General features: G+C 46.0%; 1 protein-coding gene across 1 annotated transcript in view; it reads right to left on the bottom strand.

Moving 5' to 3' along the window:
- Positions 1-2,797: 2,797 nt before the first annotated feature.
- The window catches only part of LOC306918377 (AT-rich interactive domain-containing protein 1B-like), a gene marked incomplete at its 3' end in the record, with an annotated part of 21,703 nt that continues 500 nt past the window's right edge, over positions 2,798-24,000 (bottom strand). Inside the window, exon 2 of the mRNA XM_079531275.1 lies at positions 2,798-2,944. Within this exon, the coding sequence (XP_079387401.1) occupies positions 2,798-2,944 (147 nt within the window). The remainder of the gene's footprint in view (positions 2,945-24,000) is intronic.

The raw sequence follows: 24,000 nt of genomic DNA, 5'->3' as shown, positions 1-24,000 counted from the left end.
GACACACAGCACGAGAGTTGAGGAATGACCACAGATGTTGTGACCACACGGACATGCACGCATGGTATGTAAAGGCAAGTGTTAACTTTTTGTGTTTTTTCCACAAATGAACGCCCTACTTGACTGTACTACAGCGTAACACATAAGCATCAAAAGGAGCAGAGCTACAAGCTCAAACTGTGGCGCAACGCAACGCTTGTAGATCTGCTACTCTTGCTACGTTACGTACTATTGAACTTTCATCCTGAAAAGCACCAGTTCTGGACATACAGAGACGATTACATACATGTATAAATACATGCCTGATCATTCTGCCCAATGATAATTCTGTATGTGCACACTTACAGATTGAGAGAGTACTGCAATAAATACAACACAATCTTTAATATGCTGCCGTGACCAGACAGATCTGGACATTAAAGATGCGTCTTTCAGACCAACTTCTCTGAGCTCTGAATTCTACCAGTAAACACCCACGTTTATTTTTTCCATTAAAAACAAAATAAAACCATCCCCCCCCCCCCATCCCTTCTCATAAAAGTCTGTTTAACTTGGTAGGCATCTTGCAATCAGACGGGGTCACAGTGGGTCGATATGCTCTAAGACAAGATGCCATCTTCACTTTGATGTGTTGGGAAGCAGCTTAATAAGGATGGCTTCTCACACACACGCACACACGCACACACACACACACACACACACACACACACACACGCGCACAGAGGAATGGTTCCATCAACTGGAGGAAACTGTGAGGAAACCTTGTATCTTTTTTTTATTTTTTTAACAGCCGATACATTGGCTATTTTATCAACTGCTGCGTGACACACTTTTGTGCAACACTCTTGTACGATGCAGTAGGGCTCTAATTTACGAAAGAAAAGAAAGAAAGACAAAATATGAAACGTTGAAAGATGGAGATAGGAGGTTTCTGCCTGGCGACAGCTACGATGATGTTGTGATGACACACACACAACTCTCCTCGGCTCTGATTCCTCTGAGTAACGAGAGGTCACAAAACAAGGGTCAAACCAGCAATGACATCCTAATCTAGTACGTGCGTGCGTGTGTGTGTGTGTGTGTGTGTGTGTGTGTGTGTGTGTGTGTGTGTGTGTGTGTGTGTGTGTGTGTGTGTGTGTGTGTGTGTGTGTGTGTGTGTGTGTGTGTGTAATCTGTGACGTGCGGCTCACATCATGTCTCATTTCAGCCCAGAATCACACACACAAAGGTCATCATTTGACCTTTTCACAGCTCCAAATTGCTGCTGCTGCTGCTGCACACACAGACCGTCAGTGTGCGCACGCACGCACGCACGCACGCACGCGTGCACACACTCAAAGACAGACAGTGTGTGTTCCACAAATATATATGGAAACCTACTAGGGACATTAGATGCCAAAAAAATGTTATTAGGAAAGAATCATGTACCATATTGTTTGTTTATTAATGTGCACAAGAGAAATGGTTGTTTTATGGATAAAGATGCTTTAGGGAGTTAAGATTACAAAAGGAAATTATTCAGGTTGGACTGACTGTAAGGTTAGGATAGGATTAGACATTAGACTGTAAGGTTAGGATAGGATTAGACATTAGATTTAAGGTTAGGATAGGATTAGACATTAGATTTAAGGTTAGGATAGGATTAGACATTAGACTGTAAGGTTAGGATAGGATTAGACATTATACTGTAAGGTTAGGATAGGATTAGACATTAGACTGACTGTAAGGTTAGGATAGGATTAGACATTAGACTGACTGTAAGGTTAGGATAGGATTAGACTTATCCCTAAACGTATTTGCCTTTTTTTTTTTTTACTATTTTGAAAAAACATTTTTGAATAGTTCAACTAGCCAATCTAGCTCTAGCAACTAGCTCATCTATGTTGTGAGCTTGTAGACTGGCCATTTTAACTATTCAAAAATGTTTTGCAAAATAGTAAAAAAAAAAGGGAAAGAAGTTTAGGGATAAGGGGTTTAGCGAAAATGGAGCCCTTAGACTTACTGTAAGGTTAGGATAGGATTAGACATGTAGAGGTTAGGTGTTAAAGGTTTGGAGTTATGCCCAATTTATTGTTACACATGTCCAAGGAAAGGAAAGGAAAGGAAAGGAAAGGAAAGGAAAGGAAAGGAAAGGAAAGGAAAGGAAAGGAAATGAAATGAAAGGAAAGGCATTCACTAAATCACTATCCTAAAATGTTGTCCTGTCCTCACAAGTATGGTAATACAAACGTGTGTGTGTGTGTGTGTGTGTGTGTGTGTGTGTGTGTGTGTGTGTGTGTGTGTGTGTGTGTGTGTGTGTGTGTGTGTGTGTGTTAGAGAGTGGTGACACAGACAGTCAGATCTATAAATACCCTTCATGAATAATACTTCAACATAATGTGAACTAAGGAGAGGGAAAAACTGCATAATGGGAAACACGCGTGCACGCGCACACACACACGCACACGCACACACACACACACACACACACACACACACACACACACACACACACACACACACCAATCTCCTCTTCAATGAAATATTGAGTAATATAACCGCATGTAAAAGCAGACTGCATTTATTTGAAACGGATAAAAACCCAGCAGATGTTTTACATGAGAATTAATACTTTATACACCTGTACTGCTATGTGTATACACCCCTGTACTATATATATATATCTTCAGCATATAAGTCTAATACAAGTCTGATATCTCCCCCGAGCCATAGGGAATTCCCTGAGACGCGGGAACATTGGCGCCGTCGTGACCCGGATGGGGCATGAGCGTGCGTGTGTGTGTGTGTGTGCGTCTACCTGTTGGGGTGGGGGTCGGGGCTGCAGGTAGGGGGTCTGCGAGGGTCCTGGAGGCGGGGTCTGTTGAGGGGGGCTGAAGTACGGGGGTGTCCCCTGCTGGGATTGGCTGTAACTGGCCATCCCCTGCTGCTGGCTGTACGGCCCCACCTGTCAAAAAACAACCAATCACAAAGCGCTTAGGCCGTGCTTTTCAAAGCCTTTTCATGTCAAGGTCCAGTATTTATTGGGCATTCGAGCCACGGACGCAGTGGCGTGCACAGATAGACACTAGGGGGTGCCCTTGCCCTCAAGACAGCAATGTGCCCATAAAAAAAACAATTAAAAAAAAACGTATTATTTTTGTACAGTGTAGGCCTACAGTACTGTATGTGGACCATGGTGACATAATGACATTGATCAATTGTTGATAAAAAAATCACACCCGTGTGAACTGAGTGGTGTAAGGTCTGTCTGACGTAATGAAATCATGTCTGACGTAATGAAATCACACCCGGGTGTGATTTCATTACCTGGCTTTGTTTGTGCAGAAAAAATGAGCATGGTTGCTATGTTCACCCTGTTCACCCGGGTGTGATTTCATTACGTCATTACAACAGGGTGAACATAGCAACCATGCTAATTTTTTCTGCACAAAAAAGCCAGTTGTAGGAGTGGTTTACACCACTCAAAAAAAAGCTTCTAATATATTATTTATGCCCCAAAATCTATAAATCTCACACTATTAAGGCAACTGACCGTGTGTGCCCTTTTTCACTTGAGCACCTGCCCCTATAAATGTCTGTGCACGCCACATTTAGCCTCTCAGATCATAAACTTTGAATATTTTGTTGTCGTTCAGATAAGATTTTGTCCACAATCTGTGCTGTACTGATGTTGGTATACCAAAGGAGAGATGACAGGCAAAATAACAATTCTACTACATTATTATTAGAGCAGGCACGTGCAGAGAGTGTTAAAGGGGCAGGGGCTGAAATCCCATAAGAGGGCACTTTTGGCCCAAAATAGCGAAAATAGCAGATCTACAAGCTCACAACGCGTCACGCTGCGACGCGTTGAGAGCTTGTAGATCAGCTATTTTCAGGGCGCAACACTGCACTCTTTATCTACTGGAGATGCGGCGTACGGCATGGATTTCAAAACAAATTAGTTCAGGAGACTTCGGGAAAAAAAAACAATTCTCCTGAATGCTGCCTTCCGGTATGGCATGGAAAGGAGAGGAAGGCATTTGCATTTCTTTCACCATAGTAAACGCTGCATTCGTGGCCTGGAAAGGGCAGTTGTTTTACAGACGGGTAAAAGGGCAGGGGCTGAAGCCCCCTTTGATATCTATGTGTGCACGTCCCTGCCTGAGAGTCCCTCCTGATGAGGGACAGACAGACGGTGGCCAATAGAGAAGAGCCAAGCACATCTGGATAAACAAAGTCACAGGTTAAACGTCATTGCTTGTCATTCACGTATTGTTATAGGATGTAGGTTATCCACGTGTTGTCTCTGTATATACGTAATCTGGTTTTAGGCTGTATAGTAGGCTGTATGCTTTCACAAAGGAAAACATATTTTATCATGACATTAAAGCATTGTGAAATCGGAATTTTTTTTTAGCGCACGCGAGAGAGGAAGAGAGAGAGAGAGTGAGAGAGAGAGAGAGAGAGAAAGAGAAAGAGAGAGAGAGAGAGAGAGAGAGAGAGAGAGAGAGAGATCTCAGATCAGATTTCCCTTCAGTTGAACTTCCTGGCAGTTCAGTTGAACTCGCACCAAACATCTGTTATAGGTGTGACACCGACAGCCTATCACATCTGGGTTCCAGTGACGTAACGGGCCAATCACGTCGGAGCTGAGTCAGCTTCAAACAACACACACACACACACACACACACACACGCACACAGCCTCTGTGGAATGCTGGGAAAGCGCACGCATACACACACACAAACAGAAAGCCCACCATCCATCCATTCTTCGAGCCATAGTCCCATTCCCCAGTTAGAGATGATGAATGGCGCTTCATTTAGCCAAACCCCCTCCTCCCCCCCCCCCCCCTCCCCCCTTCTAATGAACTCACACGACGGCGTCTCCAACTTTACGTCCTGTCGGTTGCCAAACGCCCCGTCATTATCCCCCTTGGCAAGCCAGCACGCAGATGGAGGAGGGCTGGGAGAGTGTTACCACACTGACTGGCCCCATCGTGCACACAAGCACACACACAGGTTGAATTACCATGCTTGTGAGGACATATTTGTTAATTCGTAAATGAACGCCCTACTTGATCATATATATATATATATATATATATATATATATATATATATACACCATTAAACCATTTCTGAGGACCAGGAAAATGGTCCTCACAATGTCTACTACTGTATTTCTCAAATGCTATTCTTGTGGCATTCACAAGTATAGTTATAAGTACACACACACACACACACGCATGCACGCACGCACGCACGCACGCACGCACGCACGCACGCACGCACGACTGATCGCTAAGGAACTTGCAGCCGATTACAAGCCATGCTAAAAAGCATTGCCAGGGTATTACGTGATGCTTATGGGAGCGTTATGGTGGGGGTGGGGGGGGCTTCGGGGGGAGAAGAAGGAAGCACGCGTGAAGAGCTTTGGCGCCGACACAAATGTAGAGTTTTTAATCCCAGAGTGTCATCTGTTATGACTGCAGAGTGTGCACCAGGTGCTGCTTTGCACCCTCCACGGGTCTCCTGTGGAGTCTGGGAACTTCTCTCTGTCACGCACGCACACACACACACACACGCATCACACACACTTCACGGACGCACGTACGCGCACGTACGCCGACAGACATGCATATAGATATCGTTGCTGTCGAGCAGAAACCTCTTATTTCCATATTTCTTTTTTTTTTACTTGTTTAATGCCTTACTTCTTCATACGAAGGGGTCACAAAAATAGCAGATCTACAAGCTCAAAACGTGTCGCACCGCGACACGTTTTGAGCTTGTGGATCTGCGATTTTTTTTATTTGAGTCCTGAAAAAGTACAACAGTTTTGGACACATGACTGCAACAATAATGTTCACATGCTCAAGTACTCACAAGCCAATTCACACACACATGCACGCATTCACGCACATGCACACACACACACGCACACACACGCACGCACCCACCCCCACACACACGCAGGCTCAAGTACAGGAGACGAGCACAAGCCAATTCCCATGGCTGTCCATTTAACAACATTTACAAGCGCGAGTGTGTCGATGTGACAATTATGACAGCACTTTCCCTCATGCCATATTTTTATCCCATCGTGTCGCGTTGTGAATTTTAATCGGCCCGTTGGGCGGGTAACACTGCACGCACGCCCACAGGCCACTGATTTGAAGTGTGTGCGTGAGCTCGAAACGCGGCGCATTTGAGCATGTGCTAGATTTGCTAGTTTTTTATTTGAATCCTGAAAATGTTTTGGACAAACTTTAGAGGTATCCAAAGCGCTCCTCAGCTCAAAAGGTGTTGTTCTCTGTGGACGCTAGATACCGACGGCACACAGCCAAAGTATAAAATGACCATTTAACACATTCTGGACGGGAACCCCTTTTTGTGTTTTAAGCATTATGTTATACTTTAGCTATTGAAAAATAGCAGATCTACAAGCTCATAGCGCGGCACCGAGTGCCGCGCTATGAGCTTGTAGGTCTGCTATTTTTTTTGAAAATCGTGAAAAATGTGGCCAAAAATTTCACAGCGAAAGATTTTAACTCAAATCTTTGCTTCTGGGGGGTCCCTGGAACAACATATTTTCAGATGGGGGTCGGTGGCCAATTACATATAATTTTTGGGGTCCTTGACATGAGATATTGAGCACCACCGATACAGAAACAGGATTTAGAAGATTTTTTTTTTATTTCGACGTCAGATCTAAATGGGTTAAAGGTCCCCCCGGGGTTGCACTGGGGGGGAGGGGGGGGGGGTGATAATAGTGTGTGGAAGTTGGCAGTGATTTATGTATGATGTAATAGGTTATGTTATGATGACCACGTCACATCAAAGCACAGCACGCTCTCAAGAAATAATGAGTGAAACTAGAATTGTATAAGCTTGTAGTTTGGCTATTTTCTATATATTTTTTTGGAAAATGTGTTTTTAAAATAATAATAAAAACGGTTTATTTGGACATAGGAGAGGCGGAGGGAGGGAGTTAGGGAGGGGTAGAGAGTGAGAGCGTGTGTGTGTGTGTGTGTGTGTGCGTGCGTGCGTGCATAAGCTGGTAGACATGATGCAGCTCATTAATAGTAACGCGGGACACGGTTTGAAGTGTAACTCTGACTGTCTGCTGAACAGGGGGAATGTTTTCACACCCTGAACGGAGTCTGTGTGAAATGTGCGCTTCACCTCGAATGGAAACCTGATTAGACAGGAGAGGCGTGCGCGTGCGTGCGTGTGTGTGTGTGTGTGTGTGTGTGTGTGTGTGTGTGTGTGTGTGTGTGTGTGTGTGTGTGTGTGTGTGTGTGTGTGTGTGTGTGTGTGTGTGCATCATTAGGAGCAGTCGGACAGACGGACGGACGGGGGTGAGATCAGTCTAGCTGGCAGAGAGGTTAATAGCATGGCCCCGCTCATGCCAACAACACCACTGGATTCATTACTGCTGGCCAGGACAGCACGCACACACGCACACACACACTCTGACATTTAACGTGCACACACAGCCACATGCATGTGCGCTGTAAATCCGAGAGATTCTCGTGTATTTGTAATGCACACAAATCGTTTCTCTCTCTCTCTCTCACGCACACAATTGTGTGCATAATGAGCTGGGAGAGAGCAATTGAAACTAGTGATGTGATGACATCATACTGATGTAAGACACTGGGATTGGTGGGGATTAGGTCACCATGGAGACCTATACACCTGTCTGTGGGTGGCTTTAGACAGACAGACAGACAGACAGACAGACAGGCAGGCAGGCAGGCAGGCAGGCAGGCAGGCAGGCAGGCAGGCAGACAGACAGACAGACAGACAGACAGACAGACAGACAGACAGACAGACAGACAGACAGACAGACAGACAGACAGACAGACAGACAGGCAGACAAACAGGCAGACAGACAGACAGACAGTACTGTACAAACACCAGACAGACCAGTCTAGCTGACATGCAGAGACCCGTCCCACCACTCTACATCTACTCTTCATTACAAGGCCCTGAGGAAGAGCCACAATACTGTACAGGCTCCAAACGTCATGCTATACGGTGGTAATAAAGCCTTAAACCTTCAGAGCATGACCCAGTGTGCCCACCCATGTTTGCTCCTTCCCCGCACCTTGCATTTAAAACGTTGGATGTGCGTGCTTTGCTACTTTGTTGTTAAGGTGGCTCTTCGCCGCACCGACGTCGACGGCGGTATGTGTTGGAAAGCATCCGTTGTGGAAGATCTGCTGTTGAAGGGGTGGTGGGTACGCTGTCGCGTCGGGTAGCAAGTTGTAGGGAAGCGGCGAAAGCCGACCGAACAAGCTCGGTCGCATTCCAACCGTCGGATAAACGCGGGCTTGTTGTTTTTGTGTTCGACGGCACATTCAAACATGACCACCTCCCTCCCCAGTTCAAAAAGGATTATTTTTGGGGGTTGTGGCCTCAAACGGTTTAGAACCATTGACACATAGATCCTAGGCCCACTCCTTTTCCGGTAAGATCGGCTATTTTCACAGAATTGTTCGCCCTCCAGAAAAAGGATGCAGTTTTTATTCACGTGGATGAAGCTTGTTAGAAAGTGATAACAGATGAGAGAATGGCAGAATAGATGGATATCCTGTGAAGAAAATAGCTCGCCATAAACTGTAGAGCCGGGCGTGATGACAACCAACGCCTGGGTGGCATGGGTACACACGCACACACAGTGCACGCACGCACACACACACACACACACATACGTTTACACAACGCAGCTAGAGTTCCAACCACACATTGTGATTGTCTACAAGAGGCATTCAGAGCAGTGATTGTCTACAAGAGGCAACCGGAGCAGTGTCAGTGTAATCCACAACACCCCAACGGGTAAGGCAACCGGTAACAAGCATCACTCTGCCCTACGTTTGTGTGGATCAGTCCAGCTGGCGTTGCGTTGCCTAGAGCAACGGTATAAACAATGGGGGAACTATTACTTCAGATCGTGGAGGGCTGAAAGCAATGTAATTTAGACTAAATTGAACACTGCTGCTGCTAACCCATATTTTTCAACAACAACAAAAATATAAATAAAACGGTTTTATCGATTGTCGTCGTATAACACAATGAAACGCACAATGAAACCCAGTGGTCGGAAGTGACAGGGTTCTGCATTATACAGATGACACAGACAGTCCTACATACGCAAACCAATTCTCACTCCAAAACCGAGTCACTGACTGTGCATGCGTGCATGCGTGCGTGCGTCACGGTGCGTGCGTGTGTGAGCGGCTGCGCTTGTGTGCGACTGTGCTTGTGTGCGACTGTGCTTGTGTGCGAGCGACTGTGCGTGCGCGACCTGTGCATGCGCTTCACTGTGAGCCCAGACGCTTGCCAATAAATTCAATTGAGGCCAAACGAGCATGGACGGAATTTTCATAATTCTACGGGCGCAGCGCCACGGCTGGCTGGGCTGGCGGCGCCGCCGCCGCGCCGGAGCCGAGAGCACCAGCAGGTTTTAGGGTCCGTTTGAGTGACATACGGGCCCAGCCAACCAGAGCCCACGGCGCTGCTAAACGCTAAGCAGGCCCGACGGACATGACAAGCATGCAGAGGCGCCGCATTAGCATTAGCGCGCTAGCAGCACACGGCAGCCCGTCGCGGATCACCCCCCCCCCTCTACCACTACTACCTACTCTTATCTCCACATTCTAACTTTTTGTGGAGGTTTTTTTCTCTCTTTTTGTTGAACGAATGAAGGCCCTACTGGCCTACTTGATCATACTACAGCTGAATGAAGGCCCTACTGGCCTACTTGATCATACTACAGCTGAATGAAGGCCCTACTGGCCTACTTGATCATACTACAGCTGAATGAAGGCCCTACTGGCCTACTTGATCATACTACAGCTGAATGAAGGCCCTACTGGCCTACTTGATCATACTACAGCTGAATGAAGGCCCTACTGGCCTACTTGATCATACTACAGCTGAATGAAGGCCCTACTGGCCTACTTGATCATACTACAGCTGAATGAAGGCCCTACTGGCCTACTTGATCATACTACAGCTGAATGAAGGCCCTACTGGCCTACTTGATCATACTACAGCTGAATGAAGGCCCTACTGGCCTACTTGATCATACTACAGCTGAATGAAGGCCCTACTGGCCTACTTGATCATACTACAGCTGAATGAAGGCCCTACTGGCCTACTTGATCATACTACAGCTGAATGAAGGCCCTACTGGCCTACTTGATCATACTACAGCTGAATGAAGGCCCTACTGGCCTACTTGATCATACTACATGAAGGCCCTACTGGCCTACTTGATCATACTACATGAAGGCCCTACTGGCCTACTTGATCATACTACATGAAGGCCCTACTGGCCTACTTGATCATACTACAGCTGAATGAAGGCCCTACTGGCCTACTTGATCATACTACATGAAGGCCCTACTGGCCTACTTGATCATACTACATGAAGGCCCTACTGGCCTACTTGATCATACTACATGAAGGCCCTACTGGCCTACTTGATCATACTACATGAAGGCCCTACTGGCCTACTTGATCATACTACAGCTGAATGAAGGCCCTACTGGCCTACTTGATCATACTACATGAAGGCCCTACTGGCCTACTTGATCATACTACAGCTGAATGAAGGCCCTACTGGCCTACTTGATCATACTACAGCTGAATGAAGGCCCTACTGGCCTACTTGATCATACTACAGCATGAAGGCCCTACTGGCCTACTTGATCATACTACAGCTGAATGAAGGCCCTACTGGCCTACTTGATCATACTACAGCTGAATGAAGGCCCTACTGGCCTACTTGATCATACTACAGCTGAATGAAGGCCCTACTGGCCTACTTGATCATACTACAGCTGAATGAAGGCCCTACTGGCCTACTTGATCATACTACAGCTGAATGAAGGCCCTACTGGCCTACTTGATCATACTACAGCTGAATGAAGGCCCTACTGGCCTACTTGATCATACTACAGCTGAATGAAGGCCCTACTGGCCTACTTGATCATACTACAGCTGAATGAAGGCCCTACTGGCCTACTTGATCATACTACAGCTGAATGAAGGCCCTATTGGCCTACTTGATCATACTACAGCTGAATGAAGGCCCTACTGGCCTACTTGATCATACTACAGCTGAATGAAGGCCCTACTGGCCTACTTGATCATACTACAGCTGAATGAAGGCCCTACTGGCCTACTTGATCATACTACAGCGTCGGACAGAATGAGCAGATCCGCAAGCTCGGAACATGGCACGAAGTGACACGTTTTGAGCTTGCATTTGAATTTGCATGTTTGAATAGGAATCCTGAAAAGTAACAAAGGAGGTTTCCACCCGACAAAGAGACGATATCCTAGACAGAGAGAGAGAGAGAGAGATGGAGAGAGAGAGAGAGAGAGAGAGAGAGAGAGAGAGAGAGAGAGAGAGAGAGAGAGATGGTTGATGGTCTTAGACGGAGGGGAAGGACAGTGTAAAGACAGGATAGAGAGATGAATGGAGAACAGGGGAGAATGTGAACGAGACAGATGAAGTGACGAGACACTGGGATAAACTGGGTGATGAATAAGGAGGAGGGGGGGGGGGGTGACATCAGCAAGATCAGCATGGGGGGAAAACTGTGACTGTGGAGCCTATAGCATCACATAGACAATTCATGTAAAAAAAACATTAATTTAACAAAAAATGTATCCAATTAATACATTTTAAATAACAGAGGATTTTACTGGGTATGCACTGCTTAACTACATCTACAGGAATTTGAATGAACATTTTTCAAAAATAGCATAAAATAGCATTTAATTTACTTAGGATTTCGACAAGCTTTGTAGATCCAATCAAATTAATAACAAGTGTTTTTTATTTAAGTGCGTTGTTCTCCAGCGAAAATAGTACTATCTACAGTACAGGCTCCCGGAGGCGCTGTGAGCTTGTAGATCTGCTATTTCCGGTGAATAGTCGCCCCCATGTGGTTAAAGAGCTTACTTCCAAAATAAAGCAAAGCAAACCTTCGCCAGGTGACCTCCTCGCTGGGGCCTACCGCTAAAGGTCATCATTGTTGCTAGGGGGGGAAAAAAGAATCTCTTCCCCTCCATTTTGGGCGGGAACCCCTTTTGGTGTTAGCATTATGTTATGCTTTAGCTATTGAAAAATAGCAGATCTACAAGCTCATAGCGCGCCACCGAGTGGCGCGCTACGAGCTTGTAGGTCTGCTATTTTTGAAAAATAAAAAAGCAAACCTTCGCCAGGTGACCTCCTCGCTGGGGCCTACCGCTAAAGGTCATCATTGTTGCTAGGGGGGGAAAAAAGCTAAAAGAATCTTTTCCCCTCCGCGTCTCGTTAACATACAGAGTGTATTATCCTACCCAGGTATGCATATCAGTTCGTGCCGCGCATGCAGCCAACAAAAGACAAGGCGCTATAAAACGCAGCGCGGGGCTAACAAAGGTTATCGGCGCACTTAAGACCCAAACAAATCGGCGTGCCACTTCAGCAGCGAGCGGTAGCCCGGGACAAAACGTACGTATATGTACGGACGGGCGCCTAGTGCCGTGCTCCGGCTGCCGCCGTTAGCGCCTGGGGAGCTAGCTGCCGCCGCGTGCGTACGTGACCACCGCCCCCACTGCGCTGTAATTTGCTTGGAAAGGTGAGTCCCCTTAATGAGATGCGCGGACGCCGCCGCAATCAACAATGGGCCGCCTCCCCTCATGATTAAACATGAGGAGAGGGCGGGAGGGAGGGGGAGATTACATCGCTATAGCGACGGTGTCTCTCTCTCTCTCTCTCTCTCTCAAGGTGACAGACCTCCACGTTTGCCTGCCTCGCTCTCTCTCTCTCTCTCTCCTTCTCGCACACCAGACACTTGACATCTCATGAATGAGCTGCCCTTGGAGAGCCCAGCGGAAAGAGAACGAGAGAGACACACACACACACACACACACACACAGAGAGAGAGAGAGCGATGGGTGGGGGGGTGTTTTGTCTCCATAGTGATGTCCTCACACAGCTTATAGTGTGAATCAGCTTCCATGCAACGCAGAGACACGCTGCGTTTTGAGGTCATCAGTTTGTCATAGACGGAACATTCACATATTTATACCACTTGCTTTAAGACCCATTCTGGACGGGAACCCCTTTTGGTGTTTTAAGCATTATGTTATACTTTAGCTATTGAAAAATAGCAGATCTACAAGCTCCTGCTATTTTTGGAAAAATCGTAAAAATGCGGCACAAATCTTTGAATATATATTCTTTCAGAAGACTTTTTTTTTATTTCAACGTCAGGCCTAAATGGATTAAGAGTCCCCCCCTACGATTAATGCAACTATTAATATACTGTGTGTACACGTTGCTGTCGGGCAGAAACCTTGTATCTCCATATTGCATGTGTTTTAATACATCCTCCTGACCCATGCATGTCAGGTCGACAGTGGGTAAAGGTGTCATTACATCAAAAATGTCCATTTTCAACCCGTTTACTTTCAAGGACCCCCCAGTTTGACATGCATTAGTCCACTGAGGACCCCCATTTAATGGCATTCCTATCTCTGGGACCCACAATTTATATTGTAAAATGAATGCTATTTTAACTCAGATTGTACAAATGGAACCAAATGGACCCATTTGGATTTGTACACTCTCTGAGTTACAGACCCATAAGGGTCCATTTGGTTCCACTATAATTTAGCTGGGGGACCCCTTGACATGTGGTTAACACCACAAACACCCTGGGGTATTAAATTTAGGACCATTAAATCAGGACGCCCAGTGATTTGCAGCAACATTTCAAGGTGCACCAGGTGCCATCTTGGATGTAGCTGAAGTAGCTAGATGTAGCCAAAACACCCCCGAGGCAATAAACAACAACGGGAGGTATGATTAATTCTAACGTGACTATAGCGACGGGACCGCGATGGCCCGTCTAAAACATAATATTTGATTAGAATTGGACGGATTGATTTAGAGCAGGGGTTTTCAACAGGTGGTCCGTGGACCACTGGTGGTCCGTGAAGTTATTCCATGTGGTCCCTGACCATTTAGTAATGTAGCAAAGTGAAGATTTTGTATTTTCTTCCATGGAACGGTGCACTATACTTCTGTACACTGTTCCGTGGAAGTGCGTCCATGTTATCAGAAATACTGGGAAGTCTGAGGTTAAGAAATTCCACCGAAAAGGCAGTTAGAATCTCAAGAAGGGTAAAGGTGGCCTTACACTAGCCGATAATCGGGCATTTTTTGACGCTCGGGGGGTGCCCGACTCAATCGATCTGCTCGGGGCGCGATCGGGATCGACCCGATCAACATCAAGCATGTTTGATATTTGCTCTGCCCCGCTCCGATTATCCTGTAGTGTGTGGTGCTATCAGATTTCAGATTGAAAAGAATCGGCTAGTGTAAGGCCACCTTAAGTGTACCAGCTTGCCTGATTGAGTCATCATTATTAGGAAATGTGCCCATATAATCATGTCATCATGTGCTATATCTTGCACGTATTTGCCATTTTTACTATAATATATAGTACTATTACTATTATTACTATTATTTAAATAGTTAAAATAGCCGATCTACAAGATCATAATGTGTGGATGTAGATCGGCTAGTTGAACTATTTTAAAATATTTTTCAAGATAGTAAAATATGGAGGAAAAAAAAGTTTAGGGATAAAGGGTAAGGCACGCCCAAGATAGGGCCACATGTGTCAGTACTGTATATCAAGTACTGTATGTTAAGTCTGTGTGGACCATCGTTTGAGAAACAGTATAGACGTGGGATGCATTCCATACTAGCAAGTGTTGCGAAAGCACTAATCTTAGCCCATATCCCATTGCAACACAACAGTTGGTCCCCAGGTTGATTCTTAGTCAAGGTGGTGGTCCCTGGTTCACACAATCAGTTGAAAACCCCCGATTTGTAGATCAAGAGTTATTCACTTTTTACGATTTTCGGTCTCATCCACTAAAATGGGGGGGGGGACATTTTGGATGACGTCCCAACCGGAAATGACATTGAATGTTACCCAGCAGGCGCTCCCAGCCTGTGGAGCGTTGCGCTCGATTTTGATATCAATAAAGTTCCGTCCTTTTATTAATCTCCGTCCTGAGCGTCGAGCGTTACTATTTGATAGGACGGAGACCTCCGTTTATGTCACTCAGGGTGTTAACAACACAGGCCCTATACACCACAGTATGAAGTGTCTATCCTCGCTGTTGGGCATACAGAAACATCTTAGCTCCATATTCTATACCTTTGGTGTTTTATCGTAAATTAACCCATTTTGACCTGAGATCAGATTCTAAAAATGTATTCTACGTCATGACAGTTTTCTGAAAAAGCTATGTTTCTATGTCAGTCGTTCCTCGATTTTTCAAAAATAGCAGACCTACAAGTTCATAGCGCGGCACTCGGTGCCGCGCTATGAGCTTGTAGATCTGCTATTTTTCAATAGCTAAAGCATAACATAATGCTAACACCAAAAGGGGTTCCCACCCAAAATGGGTTAACGTCCTACTTGATCATACTAATGCATGTGTCACATAAAAGCATCACAAATAGCAGAATACTTTTTAATTTGAATCCTGAAAAGTACAGTAACAGCTTTGGACATATGAGGTTTCCACCCGACAGAGACCATAATATACTGTCGCGAATACAAGACAACCCCCATTTTTCAAGACTCATTTGTGGAAAAAGAACATTGAATGTCATATAGTCTATTCCCCCCCCCCCCCCCCCGATTATAATACGACCCCGTTTTTTAGGATATTTCCATTGGGGAAAAAAAACAACATAGTCTTATATTCAGGCCAACAGCGTATAAGGCGGTGCGGTGTGTTGTGTTGTTGTGAAGGCTGTGACTTATCGAGCCACAGATAAGCGTCACGTACACGTACACACACACACGCACACACAGGCACACGCACGCACAGTGAAAGTGAGTAGATAGCGTGTCATTGATTGACGGACCGAGCGACGACGCGCGGCAGGCGGTGGCGCTTATCCCATTTTGGGTGGGAACCCCTTTTGGTGTTTCAAACATTATGTTATAATTTAGCTATTGAAAAATAGCAGACCTACAAGCTCATAGCGCGCCACCGAGTGGCGCGCTACGAGCTTGTAGGTCTGCTATTTTTGAAAAATCGTGAAAATATTTATTTCAGAACATTTAGAAGATTTTTTTTAAATTTTGAGGACAGGCCTACATGGGTTATAGTATATTTTCAGCTCAGATCGTCTTCTGAGGAGAACGAGACGGCCTATCTCTCTCTCTCTCTCTGCCCTTTCTCTCGCTCTCTCTTTCTCTTCAATCGATGGAGAGAGAGAGAGAGAAAAAAAAATGTAATAAATAGAAGGAAAAACAGAGGCCAGCTAGCTGGCCAGCGCTCGGTTTGTTCCCCCACTGTGCTTCTTTTATTGCTGGCTGGCTGGCTGGCAGTTGGACCCTGCTAGCAGACTGTGTTGTTATACCGAGCAGTAATGGAGACATTTGGAGAGAGAGGGAGAGAGAGTGCGCAGGTTAATGCGCTCTGTAATATGTGTGCGTGTGCGTGTGTGTGTGTGTGCTCGTGTGTGCTCGTGTGCATGGCGAGACTCTGGGCCCGTGCCACCGATACCAAATGTTTTCCCCCACTAAACTCTTGACCCTAATCTGAGGCCAAGAAAATGTGAGCGAGAGAGAGAGAGCGAGAGAGAGAGAGAGAGAGAGAGAGAGAGAGAGAGAGAGAAGAGAGAGAGAGAGAGAGAGAGAGAGAGAGAGAGTGATAGAGAGAGAAATGAAAGTGAGAGAAGGAAAGACAGAAAGAAGGGAGAAAAAGTAAAGCTAATGTGATTCACGGGGAGAAAAACGGCCTCATTCCCTCACCGCTTGGCCTGAAATGAGCCAAGCAGTCAGGGAGAGGGAATTTAGAATTTACCCTCCTGATCCTGGAGGAAGCATAGCAGGCTTTCCCACACGAGAGAGAGAGAGAGAGAGAGAGAGAGAGAGAGAGAGAGAGAGAGAGAGAGAGAGAGAGAGAGAGAGAGATCACTTAACACCTCTCTCACCCTGTCGAACACAAAAGCCTGCAGCATTAACGCTCTCCTCAGCGCTCGCTGCGTTTAACCTCCTAAAATACATGTGACACTTTAACCCCAGCTCTGCTCTATAGGGGCGAAACGTTCACAGAGAATAGCAGATCTACAAGCTCACAATGCGTCGCGATGCGAGGCATTGTGAGCTTGTATGTGACATTATGCATAATGAGTACTTTTACGTTTTGGTACTTTAAGTACATTTTGATGCCAATTCCTTTGCACTTTTATTCAAGTACATTTTGAATTCCGGATTTTTACTTGAAACATATATTGATACTTCAGTAAAACATTTGAGTACTTTTTCCACCACTGATAAAAAACAAAAACAAAGTTTTCAAAATATATTTGAGACCTGGTGAGACAAAAAAAAAAAAAAAAAAAACAACGCAGTGAAAACCAACAAAACAATAATGCACACGCCTCCTAAATGTCAGCCAGCTTCATCATTCCAACACATGGCTCATTTTTCAACGGCCTCTCCTCCGGTGTTGACAAGCTCAAACTTGCGTGGGAGTTAACGTCTGGTGCATCTGAAAACGAACGGACGGACGGGCGGGGTGGTGAACGCTTAAACCGCAGCTCTCTGCCACACCGCTAGTTAAAACACGCCGGGGCCTCGGCATTAGCTTAGCGGCGGGCGGCATAGCAGAAGATTATACACATCACCGTACTGCTGGCTGTCGGGGGCTGACGATTATCTCCTGGGGAACTTGGTTGCAGTGCCTGAAGAAGAGCCTGGCTGGCTGGCTGGCTGGCTGGCTGACTGACTGACTGACTGACTGACTGACTGACTGGCTGGCTGACTGACTGACTGACTGACTGACTGACTGACTGACTGACTGACTGACTGACTGACTGACTGACTGACTGACTGACTGACTGACTGGCTGGCTGGCTGGCTGGCTGGCTGGCTGACTGGCTTTTGAGCTGCAATGAAAACAGGCAAAACGGTGAAAACAAATCCCATTGTCATATATGGGATTTGCTGGCTCTTACATCACACTCCACAGGAAAATCAGAGCACACACAAAACCCCAGACCACAGAAAATCTACTGAATGTTAAAAGTTCAGGGTTTTTTTGGGCACAATTGAGTTCAGAAAACCTATGTCACAATCCCTGTAATTACACACACGTGAAGCTTTGAATTCACGGAGAGTTAATAATAATAATTTGATGACCGGGTCATTGGTCACTATAAGACACAATGGAGACTCTTCGCTCATCAAGTTATTGGCTTAAGAATGCGACAAAAACAACAACAAAGAATCTTCATGAATCCAAGGATTCATGGGGTGTGTAATTGATTGAAAATAAGGGTAACCAGTTTTTTTTAAATGTTCAGAAATAGGTCAAATAGCGCATCTACAAGCTCACGTGTGGTGATGTGACGTGTTGAGAGCTTGTAGATTGGCTATTTGCACTGCTTTTGCGTAATGTTCTTGAAATGTTCAAATGTGGAGATACAAGGTTTCTGCTCAACAATAATGGCATACTGTGTGTGTCTGAGACAACTGATGATGCATGGTCAATGTATACTCTATATCACTGTAGTAAACAGTGGTTGGCCGGCTGTTTCCAGGCGTGATCCCGACATGAATGTGGGTCCCAAGTGACTGCGCGTGGTCTCAAAAGTACAGTTGCGTTTTGGCCCCTGACACTTCCACGCAGTTACCACTTAAACCCTATATACTTTGTTGACGCCGGGGGTCACCCAGGGGTCTATACTTTACTTGGCCCCCTCCTCGTCTCCGCTCTACACCAAATCACTTTGACTAACTCGGTTTTGTCTGTGGCGTTAACTAAACTCCACGTGCAATAAAAACAAGACAAACACTAATGGGTATAAAGACAAAGGTTTGTTAAAACCACTTAAACCTTATTCTTGATTGACCGGAGTGTCCCGGAGTGTCCCAGAGGATATGCTATAGCATGGGTTCCCAAAGTGGGGTCCGGGGACCCCTAGGGGTACTTGAGGGAGTTCCAGGGGGTACCTAGCTAGAGATATTTAGGAAACAAATGGACCCTTATGTGTCTGTAACTCAGAGAGTGTACAAATGGAACGGGTCCATTTGGTTCCATTTGTACACTCTCAGAGTTAAATTAACAGTGGCTTTAGAATATAAATTGGGGTACCAGAAATATAAATTAAATCAGGGGTCCGTAGCATAATGCGTGTGAAACTGGGGGTCCATGAAATCAATATGATTCGGAAAAACTGCTAGAGCCGTAAAAGTCCTCCCTTATCGGGGTCACTGGCATAGGTTTTCAAATGGGGGGTCCGTGGCCTAATACATTTATTTTTGGGGGTCCTTGACACGAACCACTGTGCTATAGGGTTGGTGTAGCGGAACAGTCAATTCTGTCTCTGCCAGAGAAACATCCACACAAATGTGTGTATACTTGACCAAAACGGTACTATACAGCAGTGGTTTCGTGCCAAGGATCCCAAATTGATGATATATAATCCATCAACTATATTCTATTATTTTGTTGGATTCGTCATTCACCCTAAATGAATATACAAACCAATAGTCACATTGTCCAGCCTCCTGGGAAAACCCACGTTGGCTGCTCGCTTGCAGTGTTGCCACTTGGCTTGGCATGCCACTGGCATGTTTCCTTGCAAATTCGCTGCTAAGTATTGGAAGTTGTTTCTAAAGTGTAGTTCCTTATTTGGGCCTCCTTCCTGATGTTGCTTAACCCATTTTGGGCGGGAACCCCTTTTGGTGTTAGCATTATGTTATGCTTTAGCTATTGAAAAATAGCAGATCTACAAGCTCATAGCGCGCCACCGAGTGGCGCGCTATGAGCTTGTAGGTCTGCTATTTTTTTTAAATCGAAGAAGGACTGACATAGAAACATTTTTAGAATCTGATCTCAGGTCAAAATGGGTTAAACCAGTGCTTCTCAAACATTTTCATGTCAAGTACCCCCAAAATGAATATGTTCTTTGTTCGTGGACTTCCATCTGGAAAGGTTATGTGACACGTTATGAGCTTGTCGATAGTATATAGGGTTAAAGCTGTTAAAGTTCAGAAGCAAGCCCAAATAAGCGACTGCACTTCCAAAACAAGCCCCAAAAAACCAGGCCAACGTGGCTTGACAAGCAGACAACACTGTGTGGCCCCAAGGCCTTGCACCACTGTGATGTAGAACGGCATGCATGTGAGTGAAACAAAACTAGTTGAGCTATAGAAGTAGGCCAAAAAAAACTGTTTAATTCATATATTCATATATTTTTTATATATTGCATACAAACCTCTGGCCAGATAAAAGAAAATAAGCTCGGAAAAATGCTAATACTCCCCCGCCCGCCCCCGACCAGCCTGTCTGGGGTCAGACAGAGCCTGTGCATTGAACAATGCCAAGGACACTACAGCTTTTACAAGCACACAGATGTTTAGAAGAGATGTTTATCATCTATAAGAGTATAAAACACCTTCAAGCATCCTTAAACACTAGTGGCAAAGCTCAAACTATTCACTTATTAGGGGGCGAGGATTGTGTTGTTGCTCCGGTCTGTCTGAGAGTGAGTGAGTGAGTGAGTGAGTGAGTGAGTGAGTGAGTGAGTGAGTGAGTGAGTGAGTGAGTGAGTCTGTCTGTCTGTCTGTCTGTCTGTCTGTCTGTGAGCAGCTAACTCCGGGCATCGCTGCACCAATCGGCGTTAAAGTTTGCACGCACACTCCCAGTAGGCTAAAGAACCTGGCGCTATAACAGGCTGCTTCACACGTTAGCATATAACTTTTGAGCCGAAGTTCGAACAATCAAATTTCTTTCAAAAACACACCTTCTGCTACTACTCCATTTTCTCCAAACCTCACACAATCGGTACACGTTACCTCTGGAGTCATGTGATCAAGATACGCGAGTCAGATCTTTCAAATTATTTTTCACAGTTTAAATGTATTGTGACAAATACAGGTACAGTATGACGTGTGACAAATACAGGTAATTGAAGTGAGAATGTTCTCCTTATCTGCCAATCCTCAGGTACTGTACAGTTGGGTGCCACCGATTTGTCCCTTATCATTTGACCCATTTAGGCCTGACCTCAAAATTTAAAAAAAATCCTTCTAAATCCTCCAGTTTTCTGAAATAAATATTTTCACGATTTTTCAAAAATAGCAGGCCTACAAGCTCGTAGCGCGCCACTCGGTGGCGCGCTATGAGCTTGTAGATCTGCTATTTTTCAATAGCCAAATTATAACAATGTTTAAAACACCAAAAGGGGTTCCCGCCCAAAATGGGTTAACTGTCCTTTTGCGCCGATCACGCAAACCTCAGCAAAAAGAAAAGGACAATATCGATGGCCTCCAACTGTATGTGCTTCAGGGTAATGTGGGTGACAACCGGATCAAGCACAGCTCCCCGTGCTTTCAGAACAGTGTTAAGAAGGGAGAAGAAAAAAGTCTGTTTGGAGCAGCTGTGGGATGCACGTCTGACCCGCGCAACGAGAACAATCTCTCTAATCTGGATGAAAAAGTCGGATGATGAATGAATGCCCGGCGAGCCAATTAGAGCAACCCTTAATCCCCTTGTAACTCTGCAAAGACATTCAAGCATCTCTCCTTTCTCTCTCTCCTCTCTCTCTCTCCTCGCTCTCTCTGCTTTCATCTCTTCTCTTTAATCTTATCAACAGACACATATAGAGCAGCGGGGTAGGGAGCTATAGCCTTGATCCCTGCATTTCATGCTAAATAAGGCCAAACTGCAGCAAGAGAAAATGTGCATATGTGTATGTACGTAACTACATGTACGTAACTACATGTACGTACAGGTCTATTGTGTATGTATATATGCATTTTTTCGCGACCACAGGTCGCAGATTACTATGAAAACCTGTGATTTCGTCGCTCCGTTAGTCACACCACCATATATGGCCGTCAGTCCCTCACGCCTCGTGACATGCTCCATATATGGCCGTCTCCATATATGGCCGTCTCCATATATGGCCGTCTCCATATATGAAGATCACAACACAGACCTCCTCAAACCCTGGATAGGAGAAGACTGGATCATCACCTATATCTGCATATATGCATATATAACTCTACATCTGACCTCAAACATCAAACCCTTAGATCTCCATATATGGATCTGACCTGTTCTGACATTCCATATGTTGATCCTTTCCCATTCGTCCTTCCTCTTCGATGTCCCCCTTTTGACTGATACCTGTCCATTCAAACTCTAGACGGGCCCGCCCCAAAGTTATTGCAATAGTTACGCAACCGCGCCCGGCAGCCGGCAAAAGTTCTCAACAGGCCCGAAAATGAAGGCCCGACCCTACCTGGGCCCTAATCAAACACTCAAGACACTGCCCCCGCTGCCACCCTTAGATCTCCATATATGGAGCTGACCTGTAATTAATTAAAAATTGTTCTCAAGTGGTCTCATTTAATGCCATTTATATCTGGGACACGCCCCCAAAACAAAAAATTGTGATTAAGAAAATACCCCGCTCTGTTTTGATTACAAATCCAGACTCCATACAACTAAATGTAAAGCAAAGCAGCCTGGTATTAAAACAATCTGCAACATAATTGTTTGTTCATGTTTTCCGTTTAAGGGCATGTTATGCAAGTTCTTTACTTGCAACGAATAACAATTATCCCGTCAAATAAAAAAAAAACGAAAGAAACCAAACACAACGCAAACACAATGCATGTGCGTTGTGCCGTTTGCATAATAGATGATATATCAGTTGAATCGGCATGCAAAGTGAGTGGGGGGGAGGGGGGGGGGGGGTGGGGCGGGGTCTCCAAGGCAGCCAGCTAATGGCCACGTGGCGCCCTCTCTGCGGCCGCGCCTGATTGGCCGAGAGGCTCGGCGGAGCGGCGGGGGTAATAAAAGTTACAAATGAGAGCAGGCTATTAGAGCCATTGACGTGTGGAGGCGAGCGCGCTAATTAATTGATCCTGAAACTTCATCTATTCTGCAGCCAGAAAGGAACCCTTAATTAATCAGCCCTGCTATAGCCTTGTCCTCTTTTCTCTCTCTATCCTTCATTCCCTATCCCTCTCTCCCCTTCTCCATCCACCCCCCCCCCCCGCACACACACACACCCCCCACTCCACTCTCGTTTAATGTCTTCTGTAATTGTGAGCTGGAAAAGGCCGGGGGTCCCTGGGTAGCGAGAGAGGGGTGGAGGTCTATAGTCATGAAGGAGGAGTGTGTGCGTGCGTGCGTGTGTACTTTGAAGAGAGGGGGGGGGCCGGGGGTCTTTACTATTTCAAGAGTCTTTCAGAAGAGAACTGGAAGGGTCTGTTGGCCTCCAGAGGGTCCCACCTCACCTCTCCTCTCCTCTCCTCTCCTCTCTCCTCCGTCCCTCCCTCCTCCTCCTCCCATGGAAGGGTCTGTTGGCCTCCAGAGGGTCCCACCTCTCCTCTCCTCTCCTCTCCTCTCCTCTCCTCTCTCCTCCGTCCCTCCCTCCTCCTCCTCCCATGGAAGGGTCTGTTGGCCTCCAGAGGGTCCCACCTCACCTCTCCTCTCCTCTCCTCTCCTCTCCTCTCCTCTCCTCTCCTCTCCTCTCCTCTCCTCTCCTCTCCTCTCCTCTCCCCTCTCCTCTCTCCTCCGTCCCTCCCTCCCTCCTCCTCCTCCTCCTCCCATGCCGCCCTCCGCTCCTGCTCCGTTCCGTTCCTGGCAGAGCCTCTGATTTATCTGGGCTTCCCGGCCATCCGTCAGCCCCGCCAGCGCTGGCTGCATTAACCCCACGGGCAACCCCACAGCGCCCGGGGCCCCTAAGTGCTTCCAAGTGGGGCCCTTGTGCTGCTTCTATAGCTGCTGCTGCTGCACACCGCCATGGGGCAGCCGTACGCACACATTTTGAACTTTAAGTAAAAGTATCAATACTGCAATATAGAAATGCTCCGGATATACCTGTAATGCAACATAGAAAAGTCCGGAATTCGAAATGGACTTGAGGAAAATTACAAAAGCAGCAAAA

Source organism: Electrona antarctica (genome assembly GCF_951216825.1).
Source record: "Electrona antarctica genome assembly, contig: scaffold_460, whole genome shotgun sequence".
NCBI lineage: Eukaryota > Metazoa > Chordata > Actinopteri > Myctophiformes > Myctophidae > Electrona > Electrona antarctica.
The sequence above is the reverse complement of the archived record's forward strand: the minus strand, read 5'-3'. Positions and strand labels throughout refer to the sequence as shown.